We start from the raw sequence: 26702 nt of genomic DNA, 5'->3' as shown, positions 1-26702 counted from the left end.
TGAGGCTCAATCGTACAGAGTCAGTTGTATTTATTTTTATTTTTTTGTGAGGAAGATTCGCCTTGAGCTAATATCTGCTGCCAATCCTCTTTTTTGCTTGAGGAAGATTAGCCCTGAGCTAACATCCATGCCAATCTCTCTCTATTTTGTATGTGGCATGCCTCCACAGCATGGCTGATGAGAGGAGTAGGTCCACGCCCAGGATCCAAATCGGTGAACCCAGGCTGCTGAATTGGAGCGCTGGGAACTTTAACCATTCGGCCATGGGACTGGCCCCCAGAATCAGTTTTATTAACAAGCCAGACAAGTGCCAGTACCCTTTAATAAAGAGTTTAGCATACGGCATTGGGTTAAGCCAACGGGAAGCTTTCTACTACCTCTCCCTGCCTCCTTTTCACAATCACCCCACAAAGTCTAGACTTTAGATTCATTTGAGGAAATGTTTTATCTTCAGAACAAATGCTGAATTTCCTTAACTAATCATTTGCAGGGACAGTCAGGGTGTGCCTTTTGGAGGGCCTAAAGAGGCACAGAGATGAGTGCCATTTTCTTTTCAATGGGATCCCTGTATGTTGGGCTCTCCTCTATTGCGTCTGTCAAAGTAGACACTGCTCAGCAGAGAGAAGAAGGAAGTTAGGACTTGTGGAGAGAAAGGCTATAGAAATTATTTCTATATGGGGCCTCATTGTGGAGTGAAACACAAGTGCCCTTCCCTCTGCAGCAGTTGGTTGAATGTGGGATGTGGGAACTGAAGAACTGAAACTTTCTTACTTGCTTAATATACTTCAGCTTTTGTTCTCTTAATCTGAACCTATGAACAAGTAGGGGTGAGGCTGTCCTTCCTGGTGGGAGGCCAGCGGCATATGAGAGGAGGCCTGCTGCCATCTTTGAAGGCGACTTCTCTGATCTCTCTCACTGTTCTTTTGCTCCTCCTTTTAGGACCAGTGGTAGAATATTGATCATACTACTTCCAAGGTCATACTTTATCCTAGGCATCTCTTCTCCTTCTTGTCTCACAATTTTCCCAGTCACATTGTCCAATATTGCTCACCAGAGATTATCAATGGGTCCTAAATGATAGCATGAAAATACTGCAAACAATACGAGGTGAGCAACATAAAAATGCCTCAAATTTGAGTATGAATGTCTTTCTATTATTAAACTTCCAGAAAATAACTTAGAAATCTTCTTCAGTTTTTAAAACTAATCTCAAATAAATTAAAATTCAAAAGTATTTTCTTCCTAATTTCTTATATAATGGGAAATTATATAAGCTCTTTCTTTGAAGACATTGAGTTGACATCAATTTCATACCTCCTGTGATGTCTAGCCGGCTTGGGTTTAGGTAGAATTGACCCCACTGTCAGCTCCAGCTGTGGGCTGTGATTGTGTGACTGGTATAAGCCATTCAGGGAAACCCCAGCGACCTCCCCACCCAACCCCACCACCACAGTAATAGTTTCAGGAATGAGTAACCTGGGCATATTAGGAAGAACTTTTTGGTTGTGATTAAAAGAAAATTTGATTTAAACTCACTCAAACAGGAAGAAAATCGATGAGTTCAAAGAGGAAGATCGTTGGTAGAGTGAGTTTGGAGTGGATTGATCCCCAGTATAGTACACTGTCATTAAAAACCCAAGTTCTTCCCGTCTTTCTCCTATGCGGTTCGTAGTGTCAACCTCATCCTGAGACTGGTTTTCGTGATGACTGTGGGATGACAGCCAGTGGAAAGAGAGTATCAGGCTTTCTCATTCATGTCTGGGGGAAGAAAGAATGTTAGGAGAGAGGAAGGACCTTCCTCAAACCCTCAAGCAAACTGTTTCTTATGTCTTTTTTTCATTTAAATATATATATATATATATATATATGCATACACATATATACATATATATTATTGTGACATAATGCATAACATTAAATTACTTTCAGATGTACAACATGGTGACTCTTCATATGCATATTTTGTGAAATGATCAACACAATATCTAGTTAACAGCCATCACCACACATAGTTACAAAATTTTTTTTTCTTGTGATGAGAACTTTTAAGATCTACTTTCTTAGCAACTTTCAAATATATGATACATTATCATTAACTATAGTCACCATGCTGTATATTATATTTCCAGGACCTATTTATTTTATAACTGGAAGTTTGTACCTTTTGACTACCTTCACTCGTTTTGTACCCCACCCCACATGCCCACCCCCCCGGCAACCATCACTCTGTTCTCTATGAGTTTGGTCTTTTAATTTTTTTAGATTCCATACATAAATGAGATCTTATGGTATTTGTCTTTCTCTGTCTGACTTATTTTACTTAGGTAAAATAAGACTTCAAGGTCTATCTATGTTGTTGCAGATGACAGAGTTTCCTTCATTTTTACAGCTGAATAATATCCCATTGTGTACACACACACACACATACACACACACCCCACATCTTCTTTATCCATTCATTCATCTATGGATGCTTAGGTCATTTCCACGTCTTGGCTATTGTAAATAATGCTGCTATTAACATGCGGGTGCAGATATCTTTTCAAGTTAGTGTTTTCATTTCTGTTGGATATATTCCCAGAGGTGGAATTGCTGAATCATGTGGTAGTTCTATTTTGAATTTTTTGAGAAACCGCCATACTGTTTTCTGTAGTGGCTGTACCAATTTACATCCCCACCAACAATGCACGAGGGTTCCCTTTTCTCCACATCCTCACCAACACTTGCTATGTCTTGTCTTTTTGATAACAGTCATTCTAACAGGTGTGAGGTGATATCTCATTGTGATTTTGATTTGCATTTTCCTGATGGTTAGTGATATTGAACATCTTTTCACCTACTTGTTGGCTACCTGTATGTTTCCTCTGGAAAAATGTCGATTCAGATCCTTTTTAAATTAGATTGTTTGCTTTTCTGCTGTTGAGTTGCGTGAGTTCTTTATATATTTTAGATATTAACCTCTCATCAGATATATGGTTTGCAAATTTTTTCTCCGATTCCATAAGTTGCCTTTTCATTTAGTTTTCTTTGCCATGCAGAAGCTTTTTAGTTTGATATAGTCCCATTTGTTTATTTTTGCTTTTGTTGCCTTTGCTTTTGGCATCAAATCCAAAAAATTATCGCCAAGACCAATGTCAAGGAGCTTACTGCCTATGTTTTCTTCTAGGAGTTTTAAGGTTTCATGTCTTACATTCAAATCTTTAATCCATTTTGAACTAATTTTTAGGTATGGTGTACATTTTCCTTCTTTTGCATGTGGCTGTCCAGTTTTCCCAACACCACTTATTGAAGAGACTGTCTGTTCCCCATTGTATATTCTTGGCTCCTTTGTTGTAAGTTAATTGACTATATGACCATATAAGCGTAGGTTTATTTCTGGGGTCTCTATTCTTTTCCAATGATCTCTGTGTCTGTTTTTATGCCAATACCATACTGTTTTGATTACTATAGCTTTGTTATATAGTTTGAAATCAGGAAGCATGATGCCTCCAGTGTTGTTTTTCTATTTCAAGATTGCTTTGGCTATTCAGTAGCTATTTTGTGGTTCCATATAAATTTTAATATTGTTTGTTTTATTTCTGTGAAAAATTCCCTTGGAATTTTAATAGGGATTGCATTGAATCTGTCAATCACTTTGAGCAATATGGACAGTCTCATAATATTGATTCTCTCTATTAATTCTTCCATGAGCACAGAATATCTTTCCAATTATATGTGTCTTCTTCAATTTCTTTCATCAATGTCTTACAGTTTTCAGTGGACAGGTCTTTCACCTCCTTGGTTAAATTTATCCTTTGGTATTCTTTTTGATGCAATTGTAAATGGGATTGTTATTTTAATTTCTTTTTCTGATACTATGGTATTAGTGTATAAAAATGCAAAAAAATTTTTATATATAGATTCTGTATCCTGCAACTTTACTGAATTTGTTTATTAGTTCAAACAGTTTTTTGGTGGAGTCCTTAGAGTTTTCTATACAAGCATACCTCATTTTATTGTGCTTCACTTTATTGCAACTTGCAGATAGTGCATTTTTTACAAGACCTTCCACCGGAAAAAAATTATGATTCACCAAAGGCTCAGATGATGGTTAGCATTTTTTAGCAATAAGATACTTTTAATTAAGGTACATACATTGTTTTTTTAGACATAATGTTCTTTTACACTTATAGACTACCGTATAGTGTAAACGTAACTTTTATTTGCCCTCAGAAACTGGGAAATTCATGTGACTCCCTTTACTGCTATGTTCACTTTATTGCAGTGGTCTGGAACTGAACCCACAATATTTCTGAGGCATGTCTGTATATAACATCAGGTCATCTGGAAATAGAGACAGATGTCTTTCTTCCTTTATGATTTAGATGTCTTTTATTTCTTTTTCTTGCCTAATTGCTCTGGCTAGGACTCCCAATACTTTGTCGAAAAAAAGTGGTGTGAGAGCCTTCTTGTTCCTGATCTTAGAGAAAAAGCTTGTAGCTTTTCCTCATTGAGTATGATGTTAGCTGTGGGCTTGTCACATGTGGCCTTTATTAAGTTGAGGTTTGTTCCCTCTATACCTACTTTGTTGAGAGTTTTTATCATAAATGGATGATGGATTTTATCAAATGCTTTTCCTGCATCTATGGAGATGATCATATTATTTTTATACTTCAGTTTGTTAATGTGATGTATCACATTGATTGGTTTGTATCCTTGCATCCCTGGAAACAATCCCACTTGTTCATGGTGTGTGATCCTTTTAGTGTATTGTTGAGTTTGGTTTGCTGATATTTTGTGGAGGATTTTTGTATCTATGTTTATCAGGAATATTGGTTTGTAATTTTCATTTCTTGTAGTGTCCTTGTCTGGTTTTGGTATCAAGATAATGCTGGCCTCATAAAATGACTTTGGAAGTGTTCCTTCCTTTTCTATTTTTGGAAAAGTTTGAGAAGGATTGGTATTATTTCTTCTTTAAATGTTTGGTAGAATTCACCAGTGAAGCTATCTGGTCCTGGACATTTGTTTGTTGGGAAGTTTTTGATTACTGATTCAATCTCCTTGCTAGTAATCAGTCTGTTCAGATTTTCTATTTCTTCATGATTCAGTCTTGTTAGGTTGCATGTTTCTAGGAATTTATCCATTTCTTCTAGGTTGTTAAGCACTATTACTGATGTCTTGAGGGTAAAATTCATCTGAGTAAAATCTAGGAATTGCCACAGAAGGTAATACCTCCTGATAACAGGTGATATTAAGGCCAGAAGTTTTAGAATATTCACAGAATCTGAAGCAATGTATCTCTGGATACTACAGTCTCACCCTACCCCGTCCTACCCCATCCCACCGCACTCCCATCCCATCCCAATACCTGTAGTTACTGAGCACTTGCTAGGAGTGAGGGACAGAGCTTAACAGAGAAACTGATTAGAGGCAAGTGGAGTGAACAATATGGGGAGTATTGGTAGATGAGTTTGGAGGGGTATGCAAGAGCCAGATCAGGCCCGGCCTTTTAGGCCGTGTGTATGTTGGACACAGACTTTATGTGCTTCCTCAGATTTCCTCCTGGACTGTTAGCTGCTTGTTTCACCTCAGCCACCACTGTGCCTTCCTAACTCCTTTTAGACCTCTGTCTGAGGCTAGCTAGTCTCTTGCCCTGAGAGTTCTAGGTCCTCCTCCTTTGCCACGGTCATGCAGCTTGGCCAACCAGCCATGAACATCTGGAGTTTCTGGCTCCTTCTGTCACTTCTGCACTTGGAGGAAATCCAGACCACAGGACATGGGACCTGACACCTAGATAAGCTTTCAAAGGGGAAAAATGATGCAACTTTAAGTGCAGGGCAATTTTTGGCTAATGGGAGAGATATAGAAGGAGCTGAGAAGATAAATACCCTCCTTTTCCTCCAGCCCAGGGAGTATCTTAGGACGGTTTTTCCTTGTAGTTCAGCATGTTGGAGATATGGATATACACTGACTTCTGGGAAATCAAATGGCTTGGATGAAAAACTAGAGAAAAAGAGGTCTTGGGGAGAGGTGTACGACAAGATCTAAGGAAGTGGGCCCAACGGCTATGGATCTATGTGTCTCATCTTAAGGCTGACGAGAGCACGTCTAGTGCAGAAGATACACTCAACAATCAGCAGGACAGGATGATCCATCCCACGGATGTCAGCCAGACTTTATCCTCAGCCACTCCAGTGCTTTCCTAAAGAGCTCATGAGCAGAGCAGCCATGGTAGCAAGGATGAGACATGCATGACCCAACAACCTGTACTCCCTTCATCAAGGCTGATGAATTCTGCACTTGTGTGTATATATGTTTTGCTTTTAATTTCTTTTCAAAGTCTAAAAATGAGTAAATCGGGTAAAGTGTTCAAAACAGTGTCAGGTGTGTGGTAAGCGCCTAATGCTATCAATTGTCTTAGCCTGGGTTCCCTAGAAAACAGAGTTTGAGGCCAAAGCTTAGGTGCTAACAGGTTATTAGTAAGTCCCATCCTAGGGAAGGAAGAATGTGGAAAATGGAAGTGAGGCAGGAAAGGAGAGCAAATATACGGAAGTGCATCACTGCACTACCGAATGCTTACATGCCAGCAGCTGAGACCCGAATATGCCTTTCTTCCTTAGGGATTCCAGTCAACCACCTGCCAGAAGGTTGGTTACACTCCATCTTAGAGAAATTTGTGCTTCTGGATCAGGGTTTGCCCTTCTGCCCACGGTTTCTCTGCTAGCATCACCTGTTGAGGGTTCACAAAATGTCTCACCTATGACAACACTGCCTTGAAATAACGGATCCGTTTTATGGCAAAGATGGTGAGACAATGGGTGAAACACCAAAATGTTTACAGGTGCTACTTACCATGTACCCTATGAGAGGCGGCTGTCCTGATGGAATGGCAAAAGGGCCTATTGAAGACTCAGGTAAGTGACAAGCTTAGGCTCAGCATCCTGCAGGTTGAGGTGCTGATCTCCAGTATAAGGCATATGAGCTGAACCCATGGCTAATCTATAGAGATGTGCCCATTAGCTAGAATACATGGGCCCAGGAACTAAGGGGAGAAAGTAGTATTGGCTCCCTCACCATCACTCCAAAGGACTCACTTGTAGAATTTTGTGCTTACTATGTCCACAATTTTAGGCTCTTATGGGTTAGAGACCCTGGCTCCCAGGGTGGGAGGATGTCGACTGTGGCAACTATCTTTTTACAGGTTTGGGCTCCTCATGCCAGGGAACTTATAGGCAAAGATAGTTTACTGACATAGCTATTTACCATGAGCAACTCAGGTTGCTGCTACACAGTGGAGGCACACTGAAACACAGAATTTTTACGGGTGCATCTCTTGTTGCTCTTGTTCCTGTGTGACTACCAATGACTAATTTCAGCAAATATGGCTGTCAACACAGATTAACTGAAATACTGGCCAGGAATGTGGGAAATATATAATAGGTGTGGAGGAGGAAGATGACGGGCATCCATTACAGCTTGGACCATCAAGGAGTCTAGCTTGGTTTGCTGACCATTCTAAAGTCTTTTGAGGAGGTTCCAGTGTCCACTACCTCGAGAGATTGGTTTTGTACCTCTCCTGCCAGGGAAGAAGGGAGGGTCTTTTGTCTCAGATATAATAAGAGGGTGCAAGTGGCTCTTGGTGAAGCATGGGCTGAACTGACTGGATTTAGTTTATGCACCCCCCCAGAGCTGTGCACTTGCATTGCGTTCTGGCCAGAGTGGTCCTAGCAATAGCTTGTGCTGTTAAGTGTTGTAGAAACCATTGCAGCTGCCCTCCTTGCTCCTACAGACTGAAGGCCTCATTGCTGTCACTTCTCTTGGATCTTCAGGTCACTTGTGGGTATCCTCTGGTGTTGTGCTCATGCCACCTGCCTGTCATTGTCTGCCCTGGGGATTCCATGTAGCTGCTGAGGTGCATATGTAACCTGGAAGTGTGAGGGCGTCATCCTCCTCATGGAACAAACTTTGACAGATGGAGACATGAGCTAGCTGATAAATCCTTCATTCCTCACCCAGAGAGATGATTGGGAAATGCATTAGCTTCATAAGACCTCACTGAAAAGACAGGGCAATCCGATTGTTGTTGCAAAGCTGTGGCCACCTTGGAAACGCGCTTCCATATATTTGCTCTCCTTTCCTGCCTCACTCCCTTCCATTGTTCTTGCTTCCCTAGGATTGGACTTACCAATAAGGTCTTAGCACCTAAGCTTTTTGCCTCAAACTCTATTTTCTAGGAAATCCAGGCTAAGACAATTGATAGCATTTATTAAGTTCTTACTATGTACCCTATACTGTTTCAAGCACTTACCATTATTAATTATTTTTTTTATTGTGGCAAAATTTACATAAAATAAAAATTGCTATTTTCACCATGGTTAAGTGTGCAACACTATTAATTTATTTTTAAAGTAAACTTAAAAAATAAAGTAAAACATACAGACCAGTGCAGAATTCCTAAGTGTACAGGTCAGTGAATTTCTGTAAATTGAACAAGATATGGAACGTTAATAACCCCAGAGAAGCCCGTCTCTAGTATCTCTGCCAGTCATTAGCCCTTCCCAAAGGATGTCACTAGTTTGACTTCTATCACCCTTCGTCTGCAGTAGAAAGAATTATTTTATGCCTGGATTCTTTTGCTCAACATTGTGTTTGTAAGATTTATTGATGTTGGATGTGGCAGTGGTGTGTCCATTATCATTGCACATAGCATGCCACTGTATGACGATACCTTAATTTATTTATCCATTCTGCTGTAAATAGACCTTTGGATAGTTTCCAGTCTTTGATATAAATAATGCTGCTATGAACATTCTTTTTTTCTTTTTTCTGCTTTTTCTCCCCAAAGCCCCCCAGTACGTAGTTGTATATTTCTAGTTGTGAGTGCCTCTGGCTGTGGCATGTGGGATGCTGCCTCAATGTGACCTGATGAGCAGTGCCATGTCCATGCCCAGGATCCAAACCAGCAAAACCCTGGGCCACCAATGCCCAGCGCGTGAACTTAACCACTCGGCCACAGGGCCGGCCCCCATGGACATTCTTGTATATGGCTTTTGGTGCTGGGCCACAAGGATTATATAGGTTCAGCTTCAATAAATACTGTTTAATCTTCCCCCCAAAGTTCACACTTCCATCGACAGTGTATAAGAGTTCTCGTTCTTACATTCTTGCTGACATTAGATATTGTTGGTTGTGGGGTTTTGTTTTTTTTTTTGTTTCTTTGGGGTTTTTGTTTTTGTAATTTTAACCATTCTCTATGTATGCATAGTAGCATCTCAGTAGTGTTTTAATGTGCATTTCTCTAAGGGCCATAAGGTTGAACACTATTTCATATAGTTTTTGACCATTTGAATACTTTTTTGTGAAGTGCCTATTCAAGTCTTTTGTCCAGTTTTTTCCCCCTTTCAGGTGTCTGACTTTTTCTTATTGATTTGAAGGATTTCTTTATATCATCTGAATATGAACCCCTATCAGATATATGTATTGTGGATATTTTCTCTCACTTGTGTAGCTTGCCTTCTCAATTTCTTAATGGGGTCTTTTTATGAACTTAATTTTAATAAAGACCAATTGTCAATGTAACATTGAGTATCTTCATGTTCTGTGGAATAGGCAAAAATTTCTTCAATAGGACACTGAAGCCCTAACCAATAGACTAAGAAATATTTGCCTATCCCAAGTTCATGAAGATGTTTTATGTTATCTCCTAGAAACTTTAATCTTTTAACTTACATCCACAGTCCACCTGTAACTGATTTTTGTGTATTGCATGAAGTAGAGATCAAGATTTTGGTATCCCATTGACCCAGCACCATATATTGAAAACACCTGCACTACAATGTTGACTTTGTCATACTCAAGTGATTGTGTAAGTGTTTCTGTTTTCATGAGATGAATTGGCCTACAAATTCTCTTTTTAGTAATGTCCTTATTGATGTTTGCTTTAAGGTACTATTGTCCTCATAAAAAGCATTGCAAATGCTCCATTTTTTCCTAGTCTTTGGAAAAGTTTGTATATGATTGGGTATTATTTCTTTCTTAAATGTTTGGGGAAATTCATCAGGAAAGCAATCTGACCTTGGAGTGTTCTTTGGGGGTGAATTTTAATTAGAAATTCAATTTCTTTAGTAGATATGGAAATATTTATATTTAAAATTTTTTCTTGTATCATTTTTGTTAAATTTTATTTCTTAAGAAATTTATCATTCATCTTAATTTTCAACTTTATTGGCATCATTTTGTTCATAACATCCTCTTATTAACTGTTTAATGTCTGATGCAAAGAACTGATGTCTTCTTTTTCATTTCTTATATTGGTTATTTATGTCTTTTTTTTTCTTGATATGCTTAGCTAAAGGTCTGTCAATATTATTAGTCTTTGCTAAAAGACTCAAAGTTGGGTTAATTTTCTCTATTGTATTTTTCCCCCTATTTCATTGATGTCTACTCTTATCTTTATTATTTCTATCTTTCTGTTTCCTTGAATTTAATTTGCTTTGTTTTTCAGTTTCTTGAGATTGATACTTAGACAGTTAATTTTCAATCTTTTTTTTATTTCTAATATTTGCATTTAATGCTATATATTTTCTTCCAAGAATGGGTCTAGCTGCATCCTTCATGTGTTGATGTGTTGTTATTATCATTCAGTTCAGAACATTCTCTTATATCCATTTGATTTCTAGTTTGATCCTTGGTTATTGAGAAGTGCATTGCGTTAATTCCAGATATCAAATATTTGGGGATTTTTTTCTTTTTCTTTTTTCTTTTTGATTCCTAGTTTAATTCTACTGTAGTTAGAGAACATGCTTTTTATGATGTTAATCTTTGAAGATGATGAGACTTACTTTCAGGTACGGTATAAGGTCAAGTTTTATAATGACACACGTGCACTTGAAAACATGCATATTCTGAAGTTTTGGGGAGCAACAATATATATCTATGTATACCAATTAAGTCAAATTTATAAATCATGTTGTCCAAGTCTTGTGTAGGTCTACTGATTTTTTCTTTTAGGAAGAGTAGCCCTGAACTAACATCTGCTGCCAAATTTCCTTTCTTTCTTCTTTTTTTTGCTGAGGAAGACTGGCCCTGAGCTAACATCCATGCCCATCTTCCTCTACTTTATATATGGGATGGCTACCACAGCATGGCTTGCCAAGTGGTGCCATGTCTGCACCCAGGATCTGAAGCCGTGAACCCTGGGCTGCCAAAGTGGAACGTGCAAACTTGACCACTGTGCCACCAGGCCAGCACCTCTGCTGATTGTTTTGACTGCTTGTTAACATCAGTTAATGAGAGATATATGTTTAAAATCTTCCTCTGCGATTGTGGATCTGCCCATTTCTCCTTAAAGTTTGTTTGGTTTTCTATTTATATATTTTGAGGCTGGTTACTAAACAAATAAATATTTAGGATTGTTATAGCTTCCTATTGTCTTGACACTTTTATCATTATGAAATGTCTCTATTAAAGTCTCTCTGAAATACTTACTGCATTAATAGCTATTTTTATTAATATTACTACCCAGCTATCTATGGTTTAACTTTTTATTTTCCTTTTTTTTGTCTTTTTAAAGATTTAATGGTGGTTTTTTTTTATTATTCTATTTTCCCCCTCTCTTAGTTGTTAGTTATACGTTTGATTATTCCTTCAGTGATTACTTTTAAGATGGTGACATGCAACTTTTATTTACTACCATAAGTTAGTTATTTTACCACTTCCTAGACAATAGAAGAACCTTGTAGTTCTTCAACGCTATTTGTTCTTTAACTCTCCTCTTGAATTCCTTTTATATTGCAAATTTCACGAGACATTATTATTGCTGTTTTGAACAGTCAATATTCACTGAGTTTTACTCACATCCTTACCCTTTCCAGCAGTACATTTCATTCCTTTAGCCATTATTGTACTTTCATCTGGGATCATTTTCTTTTTGTTGAAGAACTCTCTTTAACTTTTTTTTCCATGTGAGTCTGCTGGAAACAGTTTATATCATTTTTGTTTTACCTGAAGACATCTTTATTTTTCCTTCCTTTCTTAATGATATTTCCACTGTGTATAAAATTCTGGATTTGTGGTTATTTCTTCAGTATATGAAATATGTTATTCCATTATTTTCTTGCTTCCACTTTTTCTCTTGAGAAATCAGCTTATGATATTATAGTCGAAGTTTTTTTTTTCCTCAATCTGCTTTTAAGATTTTCCCTTTACTTTTTGTTTTCAGTATTTTTACTAAGGTTTCCCTAAATTGTGATTTTCTTTGTATTTATACTGTTTGGGGTTAGTAGAGCTTTTGAATCAGTGGCTTGGTGTCTTTTGTCTGAAAATTATTGGCTAGAATCTCTTCTTGCATCTGCCCAGTTTTCTCAGTGGCCTCCTTGTTGGACTCCAATTATTCCAATTACTCTGTTAGACCTTTGTACCTTTCTCATGTATCTGTCATGTGGCGGGTTTTTTTTTTTTTTTTTTTGTATTTTTAATCTTTTCTTTTTTCTGTGCTTCAGTTTTGTTATTTATTTTTTAGGAAAAATAGTCACAGAATACTCAAGATTAACATTAATGAAGAACAATTGCCTCATTTCTATTCCCCAGAGATTTTTCTCTCCAAGATTACTAAGAATAATACCTTCTTTGACTCTTCAATTCTTGGAGGGAGGCGATAACCACTCAGCACATACATTCTGTCTTTGGTTTAGAGATGAATTCAGATACATTAAATTGCTAATAATTTTATACTTAAGGCTGTGATATATGGTAGAGCAGTCGTTTCTGAAATTTATTCAAATGTGTGGGTAAGCTTGCCTCAGGGGGTTTCATAAATTTACGAGAAAGCTTTAATTTTGTAACAGTGATTAGGGAGGTGAGAGCATTACTAACTTTTAGCGGACTGGGGCTAAGGATGCTATGTATTCTGCAATGCGGGGGACAGTCCCTTACAAGGACCAACCATTATGTGTCTTGCACAACTTTCAACAGTCCTGCTGTATATTGATTTGACCCTATATCCTGACTCTCTTTTACTATGAAGCCTAAATTATTTTTTGCATAGTTCAGGTAGACACTGAATTCTGCATGAATGGTACACAGAGGGAATACTGTGTTTTGTTTGGAACTTTATGGAGAGTTAGTCACAATGATGGAAGATCACATCAACTACTCTATTCTGCCCATGGCATTTTGGTTTCTTATATAACTCCCCTATAGTTTGTCAGCAATACAACTCGTCGTCTGTGTGTTTAAGAGGATTCTACAGCTAGATACAGGCATCTCCTCACTTCACTGATCTACATTTCATAATGAAAATAAATTGTTATAAATTACCTTCTCTTTATTTCTTCTGTAAAGTCGACGCATTGCCCTGTACATTGATTTTAAAATTCTATGTGTAGGTCCATGATATTACGTACCAATTTGAGTTCAAGATAATTTTTCATTTCAGGATTTTTGTTATAAAATGAGAAGTCTGGAGTCCGAAAGGTTGAGAACAAGTAGGAGAGAATCACGATGTTCGCTGAGTCTGATTTCAATACACAGATAAGACCCAACACAAAGATGCCTTTTTATTACTATTACTTGCTGTTGTTATTATTTTTAAAAATACTGTTACATAAAGCGGTTTTAGGCACTAAGTCGATTCCCTCCGGGCTGGGAACCTCCGCGCCCCAGTCCGCAGGGCTCCTAGGCAGCCCGCGTCGAGACGGCGACCGGAACCTTGGCGCCGTGACGCCAGTTTCCGGCGGGCTCCTTAGAGCGCCGAACAGCTTTGGGCCGCAGGACCATGAGAGGGCCGGAGCCGGGGCCCGAACCTACCATGGAGGGCGACGTGCTGGACACCCTGGAGGCGCTGGGGTGAGTATTCCTGAGGACGCCTTTTCTCCGAAGACGTGAGCTCTCCGCCGTCTGGCTGCTGCAGGCTCCTTCCCGGGGACCCCGCGGCCTCGGAGCTCGGTGCAGGCCTCCGGCCCGCGCGCCCTCCGGCGCCGACGGAGTTAAGCGGGAGGCGGGAGAGACAGCCGTTTGGGGGAGGAGCGGGGCCGGGGCGCATGGCCCCTCTTCCAGGCTCCTGGCCTCGGGACTCCACAGCCCGGCCCGCAGCGGGGGCGCCCAGCGGCCGGCCGGCGCCGGTGCTCCGGGCGGCGTGGCCCTGCCCGTGGGGCTGTTTGTGTTGACGTCGTTGTCGTGCCCTGGGGGAGGGGCTGGAACCCGGGCTGGGGACTGTCGTCGCTCACGGTGTGCAACCTGTGGCTTAATTAGGCCTCGGGGTGAATCTCTCCTGCTGCCTTGACCGGAGAGAGCGTTTCAGTTCACTTGCGAGCCCGTTCAACCATTTCATCCGTTCCTGAACAACATATTAGCTGGGTGTTAATATGTATTTATGAATGCGTATTTCTGTGCTAGGCATACCAAAAAGACAGTTTTCAGATTCCTAGTAGCTAACATAGTCGTGGGGCTACAAAGAGTCTACTGGTATTTACAATTCAGAGGGTTAAGTGTAATAAGAACTCCTGGGATGATGTTAACAGTTGCAAGCCTGAGCATCAACACATGCAACATAGTCCTTCCCTCAGCCTCATCCTATCTTTTCTTCACAGCCCTTTGCTGTATCCCAGATTATCTTGTCCTGCCCATTTATTTATTGTTGCTTGATTCCCCGCCCCCGCCAAGTCAGCTCCAGGAAAACAGGTGCCTTATCTGTCATGTTCCAGCAACATCTTACAACGGGGTCTGGCACAATAAATAGTGGTTGAATGAATGGGTAAATGAATGAAGAAAAGTTCAAAGAAAAGAGTACACAGAGGGAAGCATAGAGCCAGATAGTTGAGAGTCAAAAAAGACCCGTGAATTAAAGAGATTGGAGCCATCTGCATAGCTGTTTGCCCTGCCAGTGCTCCAGTGTGTGAATGGGATGGCTGTGCCTTTGCAGGGCTACTGTGAAGCTTGAAATTCCCTCACCCCACTTTATTTTTTGCCTAAAACTGCTCTTGGGCCTGTGTCAACTGCTAATCTTTTGGACCCTGATAATACCTACTTTGCAATGACCCACTGTTCCAGAGCCTTGCAACTTAGTAGATCCTGAATAAATGTTTGTCAAATGAAAGAATAGAACTAGTGATTATTTAGGGGGCATTTTTACATCTGTGAAATCTCTTGGAAATTTTCACTTAACTTGGTTAAGGAAGTAACCAAAGCAAGAATTTAAAATACTGAATAGAAGTTTAGTCCCCAAACAGTTTGAGCTTCCAAGTACTCTAGATAAGAATAGTGGGATTCTGTAAATAGTTTAGGAAAAAGGAGAAGTCACTGCTTGCTTTCTTCCTTCATTCCTTGAATTTGTTTATAATAGGTGTTTTGAAAAATGAGGTTTGCTATGATCTTGGCTTTTATCAAGGAAAATTAGTTTCAGATTATTCAGTCTGGAAAGTAAAACAATTTATACACTTTGGAATTGATTTTTCCTTATCTGAGCACAAGATTTTGAAGTTTGAATTTTCCTATAATGATAATGAGATGTGAAAAAAAGAGTAGTTTGTTTACTTACAATATGTAAGTAATCGCACACTGTATTTTAAAATATCCATGTAGATTGTGAATAATGCACTTTCTATTGTGATTAAAACATTTAGGAGCCAGACCTGAAGGCTTAGCAGTTGAAGTTCAGTGCACTCCACTTTGGCAGCCTGGATTTGGTGCCTGGGTGCAGAACCACACCACTCGTCTGTCAGTAGCCATGCTGTGGTGGTGGCTGACATAGAAGAACTAGCAGGGCTTACGACTAGAATATACAACTATATGCTCGGGCTTTGGGGAGGAAAAAAAACATTTAGGATATCAGTGAAAGTACTTTAGTTTGTCAGATAAAATAGAATGTTAAAGGGAGGAATTAAAAGGGAAAAATCTCTGTGAAAGAACAATTTAGTGATATATTATAAATGAAAACAGGATAGGAAGAACTTAATTTCCTCCCCTTGAAAGGAGCAGGCTGGAGCAGATGATTTCAGAAGTCTCTTTCAGTTCTGGCAGTCTGATTTTGTAGAATGGTGGAGCTCAGCCCTAGCTGTGCATCAAAATCATATGTGGAGCTTATGAAAAATGTTCCAGTCTCTTCTCTACCACAAAATGACTGAATCATGATCTTGGGGGGTGCAGTATAGGCATGCATGTTTTTCTAAAGCTTCACAGCCAAGATTGAGAAACCACCATTATGGAGGGAGGTTTATTTCAAATATTTGTTGAGCACAACTCTATATTTGGCACTGTTCTGAGAAGTCAGTGACTAGCAAAATAGATAGTCCCTGTCCTTGTGGAGCTTACAGTATAGTGGAGAAACAGACATGATCCCACAAATATTTATAAACTGTAAATGTTTTATAAGAAAATAACAGTGTGACATAACATGACAGGAGGACCTATGTAGTCTTAGGGGTTAGTGATAGATTCCTGAAGAATTGACCTTTGAGTTGAAATAGGAAGGGTGAATAGGAGTTAACTAGGTGAGGTTGGGTGGGAAAGGAGGTCAAAGGTGCCCTTATAGTGAGAACAAACTATGAAAGGCCTTGAAGTGTGAAGGAGCGTGCTGTATTAGAAGAACTGGAAGGAGGCTAGTGTGGCTGGAGGGCAGAGAGCAAGGACCAGAGTGGTGGAGACTAGATTGGAGAGTTCAGAGAGGACCAGGGCGTGCAGCTGCTTTTAGGCTGTGTTGTGGATTTTGTTCTGTCATAACAGCAGTGGGACATAATTGAAGATTTTAAATACAAGAGGGAGTAATTAGATGTCTAGTTTGAAAAGTTACTTCTGTTGGCAAGGTAGAGAATGGAGTGGACGATTAGTAGTAGTCTAGGCGAGAAGCCGTTTACTTAGTGGCACTGGAAATGGAAAGATGTGCATTACAGGACTTAGTGACTGCCTGGATATTAGAGTGAAGGAGTTGATGGTCTCAAGGATTCATTTCTTCAGTAGGTAGTATTGAGACCCAAAATGAAATGATACACCTTGGAATCTAAATTGCATAGGAAAGAAAGTGAAGACAGCAGGGAGCTAATAAATAAAGAGATTGCAGAGGGACCAATGGAATGGAGGTGGAGGTGAGATTACAGAATAGTTGTAGAAGAGTGGTTGAAAGAGCAAGCTGAAACTATAGGTAGTAGATTGTGGTCAGGGAGTGACATATCTGAATTAGTGGTTTCGAAGGTGGTGTAGTTCCAGGTGATGGCAAGATCTAGGGGTTGGTTCACTGACGTGTAGTGCCGAGGTTGGAAAAGAGGAAGTTAGGGAATTAAGAGCTCAGAGTATTGGTGAGGGTATACATATGTACTTTAAAGAAACTCAGTATAATGGCAAAAATAAGGATGGAGAGGAAAACTGAGCACAGGGAATGTGGGAGAGTGTCCAAGAGATTGATAGCTGAAAACCACAGGAAAAAGAGGATGGCAAATATGAGTGGCCTGAGCCTGGAGAGAGTCGGAGATCTTTATAAGATAATGGAGGAGCAATGATATGGATGCTGTCTTGGGAAGCAAGGGCAGAAACTTTACAATCTGACCTTGAGGAACTTGAGAGAGTAAAATAGCCTAAGCTACAGGTGGTAGGGATAATCTTTCTGGGAAGAGACTGATAATCTAGGAGAGTTGTTTATGGATGGAACATAGTAGAAGAGTTTGGGAAGCAAGGAGAAGTGAAGAGCTGGGTTGGAGGCAAGTTAGAAGGTGGGTAAATGACAGGGGCAAAGAAAGAGTCTCGTATTTTATATGCTGGCTGATGAAAACAGAGAACAGAAGATAAATTAGGCTGTGTCTTTATGGAGGTTTGCCAGTGGCTCTAATGACCTGAAGATTTGGATCACTCAGCTTGAAATAGTGTCAGACCATCAACTGTGTCCCAGTGTATGTGGCCCTGGGGGAGTCTAGGCCTGAGGGGAGGTGTCCCCAGTGTTTGGAATAAGAGTAGCGCTTTCCTAATTAAATAAGAATATATGGAGCAAACTAGAGCATAATAATAATAATACCTATCTTATAGGATATTGTGGCAATTAAATGAGGTAATATACATAAAACAGAGAACACTGGCCTAGCATAAGAGTAGCTTATAAATGTTAGGTGCTATCATGATTATGGTTGTTATTAGATGCTCAGGTTTGTTAAATGCATTTATTTTTTCTTCTTTTTATTTTTGCCTGATTTGATGAGTTGAGGCATTAAGGAAAGTGGGAAGGGGTTCTCCTCTAAATACAGTATTTTTGGATGATTTAATCAGTTTTTGTTGAAATTTCTTATTGGCATTTCAGTGAAAATAACTTATTGCCAACAATTTGAATAAAGTTTATTCAAGAGTTTATGGTTATTGCTTTATTGCAGAAGTGAAGGCAAGTAGGGGGAGATCAGGTGCTTACTGTTAAATCTCACTGAAGGGCACGTTAAGACGTGGAGGAAGGGTAATACGTAGAGGAGCCAGTCTGGGCTGGAGGAGCAGGGACAGTGGTCTGGTTGCGGCTCTGCCTTTATCTGGCTGCATTACCTGGCCAGCTTACTTGCTTAGTTTCCTTATTAGTGTAAACAGAACTTGGAGAGTTCACATGGAGTGTTTGGAGTCAAATCTGGACTTAAATCCTAGTGTCATCACTTAGTTATTTATCTTCTAATGCCACAGAATCAGCATAATACTAACTTCAAGCATTGCTATAGAGATTAAATGAATTCTAAATAAATAAATTTATATATAAACACAGACCTAGCACTGGGCCTGGCCTGCTCCTTGAGGCGGGTCTTCTAACCTCGTTAAGCCTTAATTTCTTACTGGCAAAATGAGAATTTGAAAATACTCACCCTTCATGAGATATGACCAGAGAAGTCAGAGAAAAAGAAATGCAAATGGCCTTTAAACATAAGAAAGATTTACACCCTTGTTCCTAAGAGAAATGTAAATACCAGATGGTCAAAAATCTAAATGGTTGACCACTTTGGTGAGTTAGGGGAAATGCATACTCTCATGCCTTGATGGTATAACCCCGTAAAGGAAAATTTAATGATATCTAGCAAAGTTACATATCCACTTACCCTTTGACTCAACCATCCCACCTCTAGGAAACTATCCTTGATATACACTGACAAAAATTTGCCAATTTTTTTTAATAATGGCAAAACACTGTAAATACCCCCATTGTCCTTTAGTGGGGGCATGGTGAACCAAATATGGTGCCTCCAGACTGTGGAGTACTATACAACCATAAACGTGATTGAGTAGTATCTCTGCTGATCTCTAGGATACGTAAATGTGTGTGTGTGAATGTGTGTGTGTTTAAAGAAAGTAATAGAACAGTATGTAGTAGGCTACTTTTTATCTGAAAAGGGAGAAATATGTATATTTATATTTAACATTATCGGAATGACAACCCAAAACTAATAAATATGGTAACCTATTGGGGAAGGCGGGAATAGAGTAGAGGGAACAAGATTAAGATTGCAAGCAAGATTTGTCTGAATGTACCTTGTTTTGTAAATTAGACTTTGAGACCATATAAATGTTTGACATAATTATAAAGCAAAATTAAATAAAAATGAAATCAAAACAGAGAGAGACAAATCTCTAAAAATTAAAAGCAAAATGAATGAATGTCTATCGATATATGAAATAGGCAGTTGAATCACATGGAAAGGAATTGTTTTTCTATACATCCTTACTGGAATTATTCCAAAGATTTAAAAAAATAGTTTTCAGTAATTTTATTGTTAGTAATAATGCTGATTTCCCTATTCTGAAACTATGTAATTTGTATCTATTTTTATATATACTAGGATTACATAAATGTCATTAGAAACCAGAATTTTCATTGTAAGAGAAAACAGAAATAATACAAAACAAAATAAGTAAAAACTCTACACTTGTAAATTTGAATTGGAAATAGCAATGTGAACTTCTGCTGTAATTTCTCTTAAAGAGGTGCAGATACTGTGACTAACCTTTAGTAGCAGGTTGTGTACCCTAAATACCGTGAAAAAGAATTGGGGCTTCTTGGAGAAATGGGCGATTACAGGTATAGGACAGGAACGTCTTGTCATGGAAAGCGAAGAAAGTATTCAAAGAATACTGGGGACAAGTCAAAGGACTCCTCGGCCAAAGTGAATGGGCTCCCACTACCCAGAGATAGGACAGTTTAGATATCAAAAGAAAAATAGCTGCAGTGGATTAAAACCCATCATGTATATTAAAATCTATAAGTTTATAATGTTAAAGCTCAGTTGCAGAAAGAAAAATAAAACTGGTATCTAATTCAATTAAGATAATATATAAAATGACCAGAAAACTAAGGTTCTATTTAAATACATTTTGTAGCAGTGTTTATAATTATAAATGATTTAGGTTAAAAATTTCATAAGTTCTTTTCAGCTTTACACTTTTAAATTTAAAGTTTACATCTGTTCTTTTTTCATTGTATTTCCTTTTCTTATTCTTCTAACTAGTGTAAGGTTATTAGGCTCTGCTCTGTGTGATTTTGTGTTACATGTAGTATTTATCTTAAAATTGATGATTTTACTAAGAAATCTTAAAATATAGGGAAAAAAAAAAGCCAGGTGTCAGCCCAGTGGCACAGCAGTTAAGTTCGCACGTTCTGCTTCGGCGGCCTGGCATTCACTGGTTCGGATCTTGGGTGTGGACATGGCACCGCTTGGCAAGCCATGCTGTGGCAGGTGTCCCACATATAAAGTAGAGGAAGATGGGCACGGATGTTAGCTCAGGGCCAGTCTTTCTCAGCAAAAAGAGGAGGATTGGCAGCAGATGTTAGCTCACAGCTAATCTTCTTCAAAAAGAGAAAAGAAAAAAAGCCAAATGTTAATTATATATTGCAGAAATTGGCAAACCATTTCTACAACAGACCAGATAGTAAAAATTTTAGGCTTTTCTGGCCATACTGTCTCTGTCACAACTACTCAACTCTGCCATTGCAGTGTGAAAGCAGCCGGAGACCATCTGTAAATGGCTGTGTTCCAGTACAACTTTATTTACAAAAACAGGCAGCAGGGCTTGATTTAGAGTGTTAGGTTTTGTTTTGTTTTTTAACCTTTCATGTCTTCTTTCTAGGTACAAGGGACCACTGTTAGAAGAGCAAGCCCTTACCAAGGCAGCGGAGGGTGGACTGTCTTCGCCTGAATTTTCAGAGCTCTGTGTTTGGTTAGGCTCTCAGATAAAATCATTGTGCAACTTGGAAGAAAGTATCACTTCAGCTGGTATTGCCGCTGTGTTTTATTTATTTTTCTGTTTAATTGTAAAATGAAATGATAGCTTATGATTTACGGTTTTATCTACAATGTGCCCCTATACAAAGAAAAATCATTAAAATTATGAACTTCAGTATGATATTAAATATCTTTGGACTAAATTGTATATTAATTAGTCCAAAATTGGTTCTTAAATTTGTATAAAATTATAAACAATTACTGTTTACTTCTTGTCTTAACCTTAGTATTATTCTTTAGAAAAAGTCAAGTCTGAATTTGATTATTTAAAAACTTTAATTTTTGAATACCGTTTATTTTGAATTAAGGGTTTTTTTTTTTTAAAGTACATGTAATCTTTAAGTCATATTACCAAGCCTATAACTCAGGACATGGATTCATATGGGAATACTTTTATAAAAACTCCTGTACTAGCTCGCAAAGGTTTAATTCATTATTGTCTTGGTAACTGGAGTCCTTGTGGGTCTTTCATTGGTAGAACTTCAGATAGTGTACTAAAATGAAAAATAGAAAAATATTGGGCATTTGCTAGGGGATGAACTAGCCTTCCCTTCTGAACTATCATTACTTTTAAATTGTTTTTTTCCTTCCCAAATCTAATAGAATTCACTTGAAGCAAAGTAAAATAAGCTGGATTGAAAACATGACACAAGTTCCTACATAATTAGATTATGAAAGAAAGATGAGCAGTGAGGCTTAATTAGATGATTGCATTTTTTATCTGAATCCATAGAAGTAAAATAGAAATGAGTCATTTGCTCTGAAGCCAGTTAATAATTATAGCCATAATAATGCTGTTAGTATTTCAGTTACTAACATAGAATATTTCCAGTTTATCTACTTTTATGGAAAGTCTAAAGTTTATTGGAAAATACTTAGGGATTTAGATACAAAATTATTCATAATCTCATGATTAGACACCAAGGTTCTTTTTTTTTTTTTTGAGGAAGATTAGCGCTGAGCTAACATCTGCTGCCAGTCTTCCTCTTTTTGCTAAGGAAGACTGGGCCTGAGCTAATATCCGTGCCCATCTTCCTCTACTTTATATGTGGAACACCTACCACAGCATGGCTTAGTCAAGCGGTGTGATGTACACAACTGGGATCTGAACTGGCAAACCCTGGACCGCCAAAGCGGAACATGCTCACTTAACCGCTGCACAACCGGGCTGGCCCTGATACTTAGGTTCTTAAACTTAAGTGTTACTTTGTGTATGCAGAAATTGTTTGGTTACGTTTACCTAAGCTTTGGAGTCACACATGTAAGGATTTAATGTCAAAGTCAAAATTTAGAATTGAATGTAAAATTGAAATCAACTAGTGGTATATTTTAAAGTCTCAGATAATATGGTAAATATTCAATAAATGTTTTATGATTTTTCTTTTTAAAGGGAGAGATGATCTAGAAAGCTTCCAGCTTGAGATAAGTGGTTTTTTAAAAGAAATGGCATGTCCATATTCCGTACTCATATCAGGAGATATTAAAGACCGTTTAAAAAAGAAGGACGACTGTTTGAAACTTCTGTGTAAGTTATCTTTCTTTGAACATTTAAATGCACGTGTTTGATCTGGTTTTTGTTATTTTCAAGTCAAAATTTATAAAATTTCATTAATGAGGCATTAGACGTTTTCTCTGTTAAAAAGACTTTAAAATTTGACTTAAAAGATGAAGCTGACTCAGAGATATTTATATAAATATTATATAAATTCTACTAATATACATTCTAAGATTTAATTTTTTTTAAAGATTGGCACCTGAGCTAACATCTGTTGCCAATCTTCCTTTTTTTTTTTTTCCTTCTTCTCTCCAAAGCCTCCCAGTACATAGGTGTATATTCTAGTTGTAGGTCCTTCTGGTTGTGCCATGTGGGATGCCGCCTCAGCATGGCCTGATGAGTGGTGCCGTGTCCACAGCCAGGATCTGAACCGGTGAAACCCCGGGCCGCCAAAGCAGAGCGCGTGAACTTAACCACTCGGCCACATCTAAGATTTCTAGTACTTATGAATTATTTGGCCAATATAGAATGCCTGTGTTTGTGATTTATATAGTATTTTAGTAATTTTTTCTTTACCTAATTCATCTCTTAGCATTTATGACTAGATGGCTAAAGTTGGTGATCTCCAAAGTCTTATTTAATCTTAAAACTTTCTGAAACTACGCTGCTAAGCAGATTATTAGATCTCATTTTTAGTGATAGGCACTGAATGATAATTGGTTCAGAAATATTTATTAATCACCTAGTATTGTATGAGAAACTGCTCCAGGCACTAGGGATATATCATTTAAAAAAAAAGTGCCCTCAGGCCACTTGAATTCTAGTGAGTGTGGCCTTTTTTTGTCAGGTGAGTTTGGAGTATAGATTACTCTATATCCAAACAATTACTATAAATAATAGATCCATTTATTTGTATTGTGTCCTTTCAAAATTTTTTTATTTCAGTCAGTGTAATTTCGTGCTCTTTTGAAAGTTCTGCAAACAACCCATTTGAAAGAATTTTCCTAACATCTTCTGTCATTGGAGATTTCTATTATTTTAGATTGTACCATTTATGAAAAGCCGCATGTGATATATTCCTCCTAGGCTGTAGTGTTAGTAATGTTTGTTTCATTAGAGCAGAAATCGTGTGTAATTTTAACTAGTGGTAATGAAAAAGGATTGACATTTGAATTACCTTGTGTGTGTTGAGGAAAGGGATAAAAATTATGTACCTCTCCCCCCCCATTTCTTACACTGTTTCCCCATCTTCCTCCCATTTGGTGCGAGTCACTGATTTAATGAACCGTTGTTATTAATGGGAGGTCAGTAACCCTTAGGTATATTGGGACAGGAAGGAAGCTCAGAAGCACTGGCCTAGAGGAACTGTAATCTCTTGTTTCCCTTTTTTCCTTAGCTGCTAAGAAACTCAGCAATAATAGTAATAAAAGTTTCTGGTACAAGTAAAAGTAAAGAGGCTATATAAGAGGAATTGGTATAGTTTTTTCTGATTATGAAAATACATGTGCGGGAGGTGGGGTGAAATGAGGGGTTAGTGTAAAATGAGTACAGGGTTTCAGATGGGGAAGATGAAACAGTTCTGGAGATGGATGGTGTTGACGGTTGCACGGCAGTGTGTGTGTATGTAATGCCACTGTACACTTAAAAATAGCTAGAGTGGTAAATTTTATGTGTTAAAAAATTACATACTCATCATAGAAATCTTAAAGTGGATAAAATTGTAAAGAAGAAAATCGTTTACAATCTCACTCCCCAGAGAGAATCATGAATAACTTTCTGGAATTTCCTTTTCCTTTGTACATACACATTTAAGTAAGATTGAGATTCTGTTGCAGGTACAGTTCCTTCTCTGCCTCTTCATTTAGTGTATTGTTAGCATTTCCCCGTCACTTAATATTTTTTTGAAAAAACAATTTAAATTGGCTACATAACATTCTATGCTATGGATATAACATTTTTATTTACTAGATTTCAAATTTGGGGGTATTTGGATTTTTTTCTATTTTGAATTAATTTCTTTGTTCATATATTTGGTTGCTTTTAACTTAGGCAAAGATTATGAACATTTAAAAAATATTACGAATATTTATCTCTGGTCTACATTTATATCGCCATATTTTGTTCCAGAAAGGTTATACCAATTCACAATCTTATCAGCATCTTTTCCATCTTTGTCTTTAGTTTGTCTTTAAAACATATTGATGTAATAAGCTTCTTTATGTTGTTCTTAGAAGTGTTTGTGACATGTACAAAATTAAAAGGGCCAAATTCCTTACTATGTAGAGAGCTTTATAAGTCAAGAAGAAAAAGAGAAAAACTCACTGGAAAAATGTGTAAAGTACATAAGAAATGAACAGGCATTCTACAGAAAAGTTTTTTTTTTTTTTGAGGAAAATTAGCCCTGAGCTAACATCTGCTGCCAATCCTCCTCTTTCTGCTGAGGAAGACTGGCCCTGAGCTAACATCCGTACCCATCTTCCTCTACTTTATATGTGGGATGCCTGCCACAGCATGACTTGCCAAGCGGTGCTGTGTCCACACCCGGGATCCAAACAGGCGAACCCTGGGCCACTGAAGCGGAACGTGCGAAGTTAACTGCTGCGCCACCAGGCTGGCCCCCAGAAAAGTTTTTTAAGAAATTGCTTCTAAACCTGAAAAGATGCCCAGTATCCCTCACAGTTAAAGAGTTACAAAGATAAAATGACAGGATACCATTTTTTACTTACCAGGGGAGCAAATACCAAAAAAAAAAGTCGTCATACAAGTTTGGAGGAGTAATCATTCTCATATACCATAGGTATTAGAGTGTGGTGGGAGATTAACTGGTACAACCTTTTAGAATGGCAAATTGTCAATATTATAAGTGAAATTCACCTGTCTTTTGACTTGGCAATTCTGTGTGACTGGGAACATATTTATTTCCCTAAGTGTACAATGAAAAGATGTTCATTAAGGCTTTGTTTGTAGTAGTTAAATAGAAATGGTCCATCTTTGCAGGGATACCACTATCTAGCCATTAGAATGAAAATAGATCAAATGTTACTGATGTGGAATGATGTCTAAGATAACAATAAATATACAGAACATGTATAGTATTCTCTTATTTGTATAAAAGAAAGAAAAGTGGGGCCGGCCCGGTGGCATAGTGGTTGAGTTCGCACACTCCACTTTGGTTCACCGGTTCAGATCCTGGGTGCGGACTATGCACCGCATATCAAGCCATGTGGTGGCAGGTGTCCCACATATAAAAAGTAGAGGAATGTGGGCACTTATGTTAGCTCAGGGCCAATCTTCCTCAGCAAAAAAGAGGACGATTGGCAGCAGATGTTAGCTCAGGGCTAATCTTCCTCAAGAAAAAAAAAAAAGAAATGTGCTTAGATGGTAGATATGTATTCTAAATATACATACACATATATGCCTGAAAAGATAGCCAAGAAACTAATAATGGTGATTCCCTCTGGGGCGGGGGAATCTGAGAATCTATGGTGGGAAGACTTTTAAACACTATATTGTTTACCACCTGCATGGATTAGCATTCTAAATACTGGACTGAGCTCTTGTTTCTACTATTACATAGAGCATGTTTCCATAGAACAAAGAAGGACTTGAGCCAAGGTTCTGTACAAAATATAAATGTTTGAAGAACTGGTGACCTGTTTTAGTGAAGTTTTGGAATCAGAGGAACCTCGGCATAGTCCTCATAAGCAAAGTTTGATATGTATTGGTCTTAACTTTTTGTGGGCTCTTTAGACTGTCACGTATAGATTACATGGAAAAGTCTGTAAATCAGTGTCTTACACATTCTTATGCATTCTTAAATTGTTGATTTACTGGTGGGTCCCTTCTGTTGGACTTTAAAACTGTTTATCAGTAGGCACTATCTTTTTTTTTTTATGGTTCCTTCTGCCCCCTTTATACTTATTTTGTTTTGTGATAAGAACACTTAACATAAGATCTACCCTCTTGGCAAATTTTTAAGTATACGTTCCAGTATTGTTAACCGT

The 26702-nt window shown here is 38.2% G+C and overlaps 1 protein-coding gene across 1 annotated transcript in view; it reads left to right on the top strand.

Annotated features, from left to right (window-relative positions):
• The first annotated feature begins 13681 nt into the window (after positions 1-13681).
• FAM98B (family with sequence similarity 98 member B) overlaps positions 13682-26702 on the top strand; it is a 26477-nt gene continuing 13456 nt past the window's right edge. The window contains exons 1-3 of the mRNA XM_023620253.2: positions 13682-13824; positions 21049-21194; positions 22594-22728. Of these exons, the coding sequence (XP_023476021.1) occupies positions 13754-13824; positions 21049-21194; positions 22594-22728 (352 nt within the window). The 5' untranslated portion in view covers positions 13682-13753. The remainder of the gene's footprint in view (positions 13825-21048; positions 21195-22593; positions 22729-26702) is intronic.

The sequence above is a fragment of the Equus caballus genome, chromosome 1, assembly GCF_041296265.1.
Source record: "Equus caballus isolate H_3958 breed thoroughbred chromosome 1, TB-T2T, whole genome shotgun sequence".
Lineage (NCBI taxonomy): Eukaryota > Metazoa > Chordata > Mammalia > Perissodactyla > Equidae > Equus > Equus caballus.
This window is presented reverse-complemented; position numbering and strand designations above follow the sequence as displayed.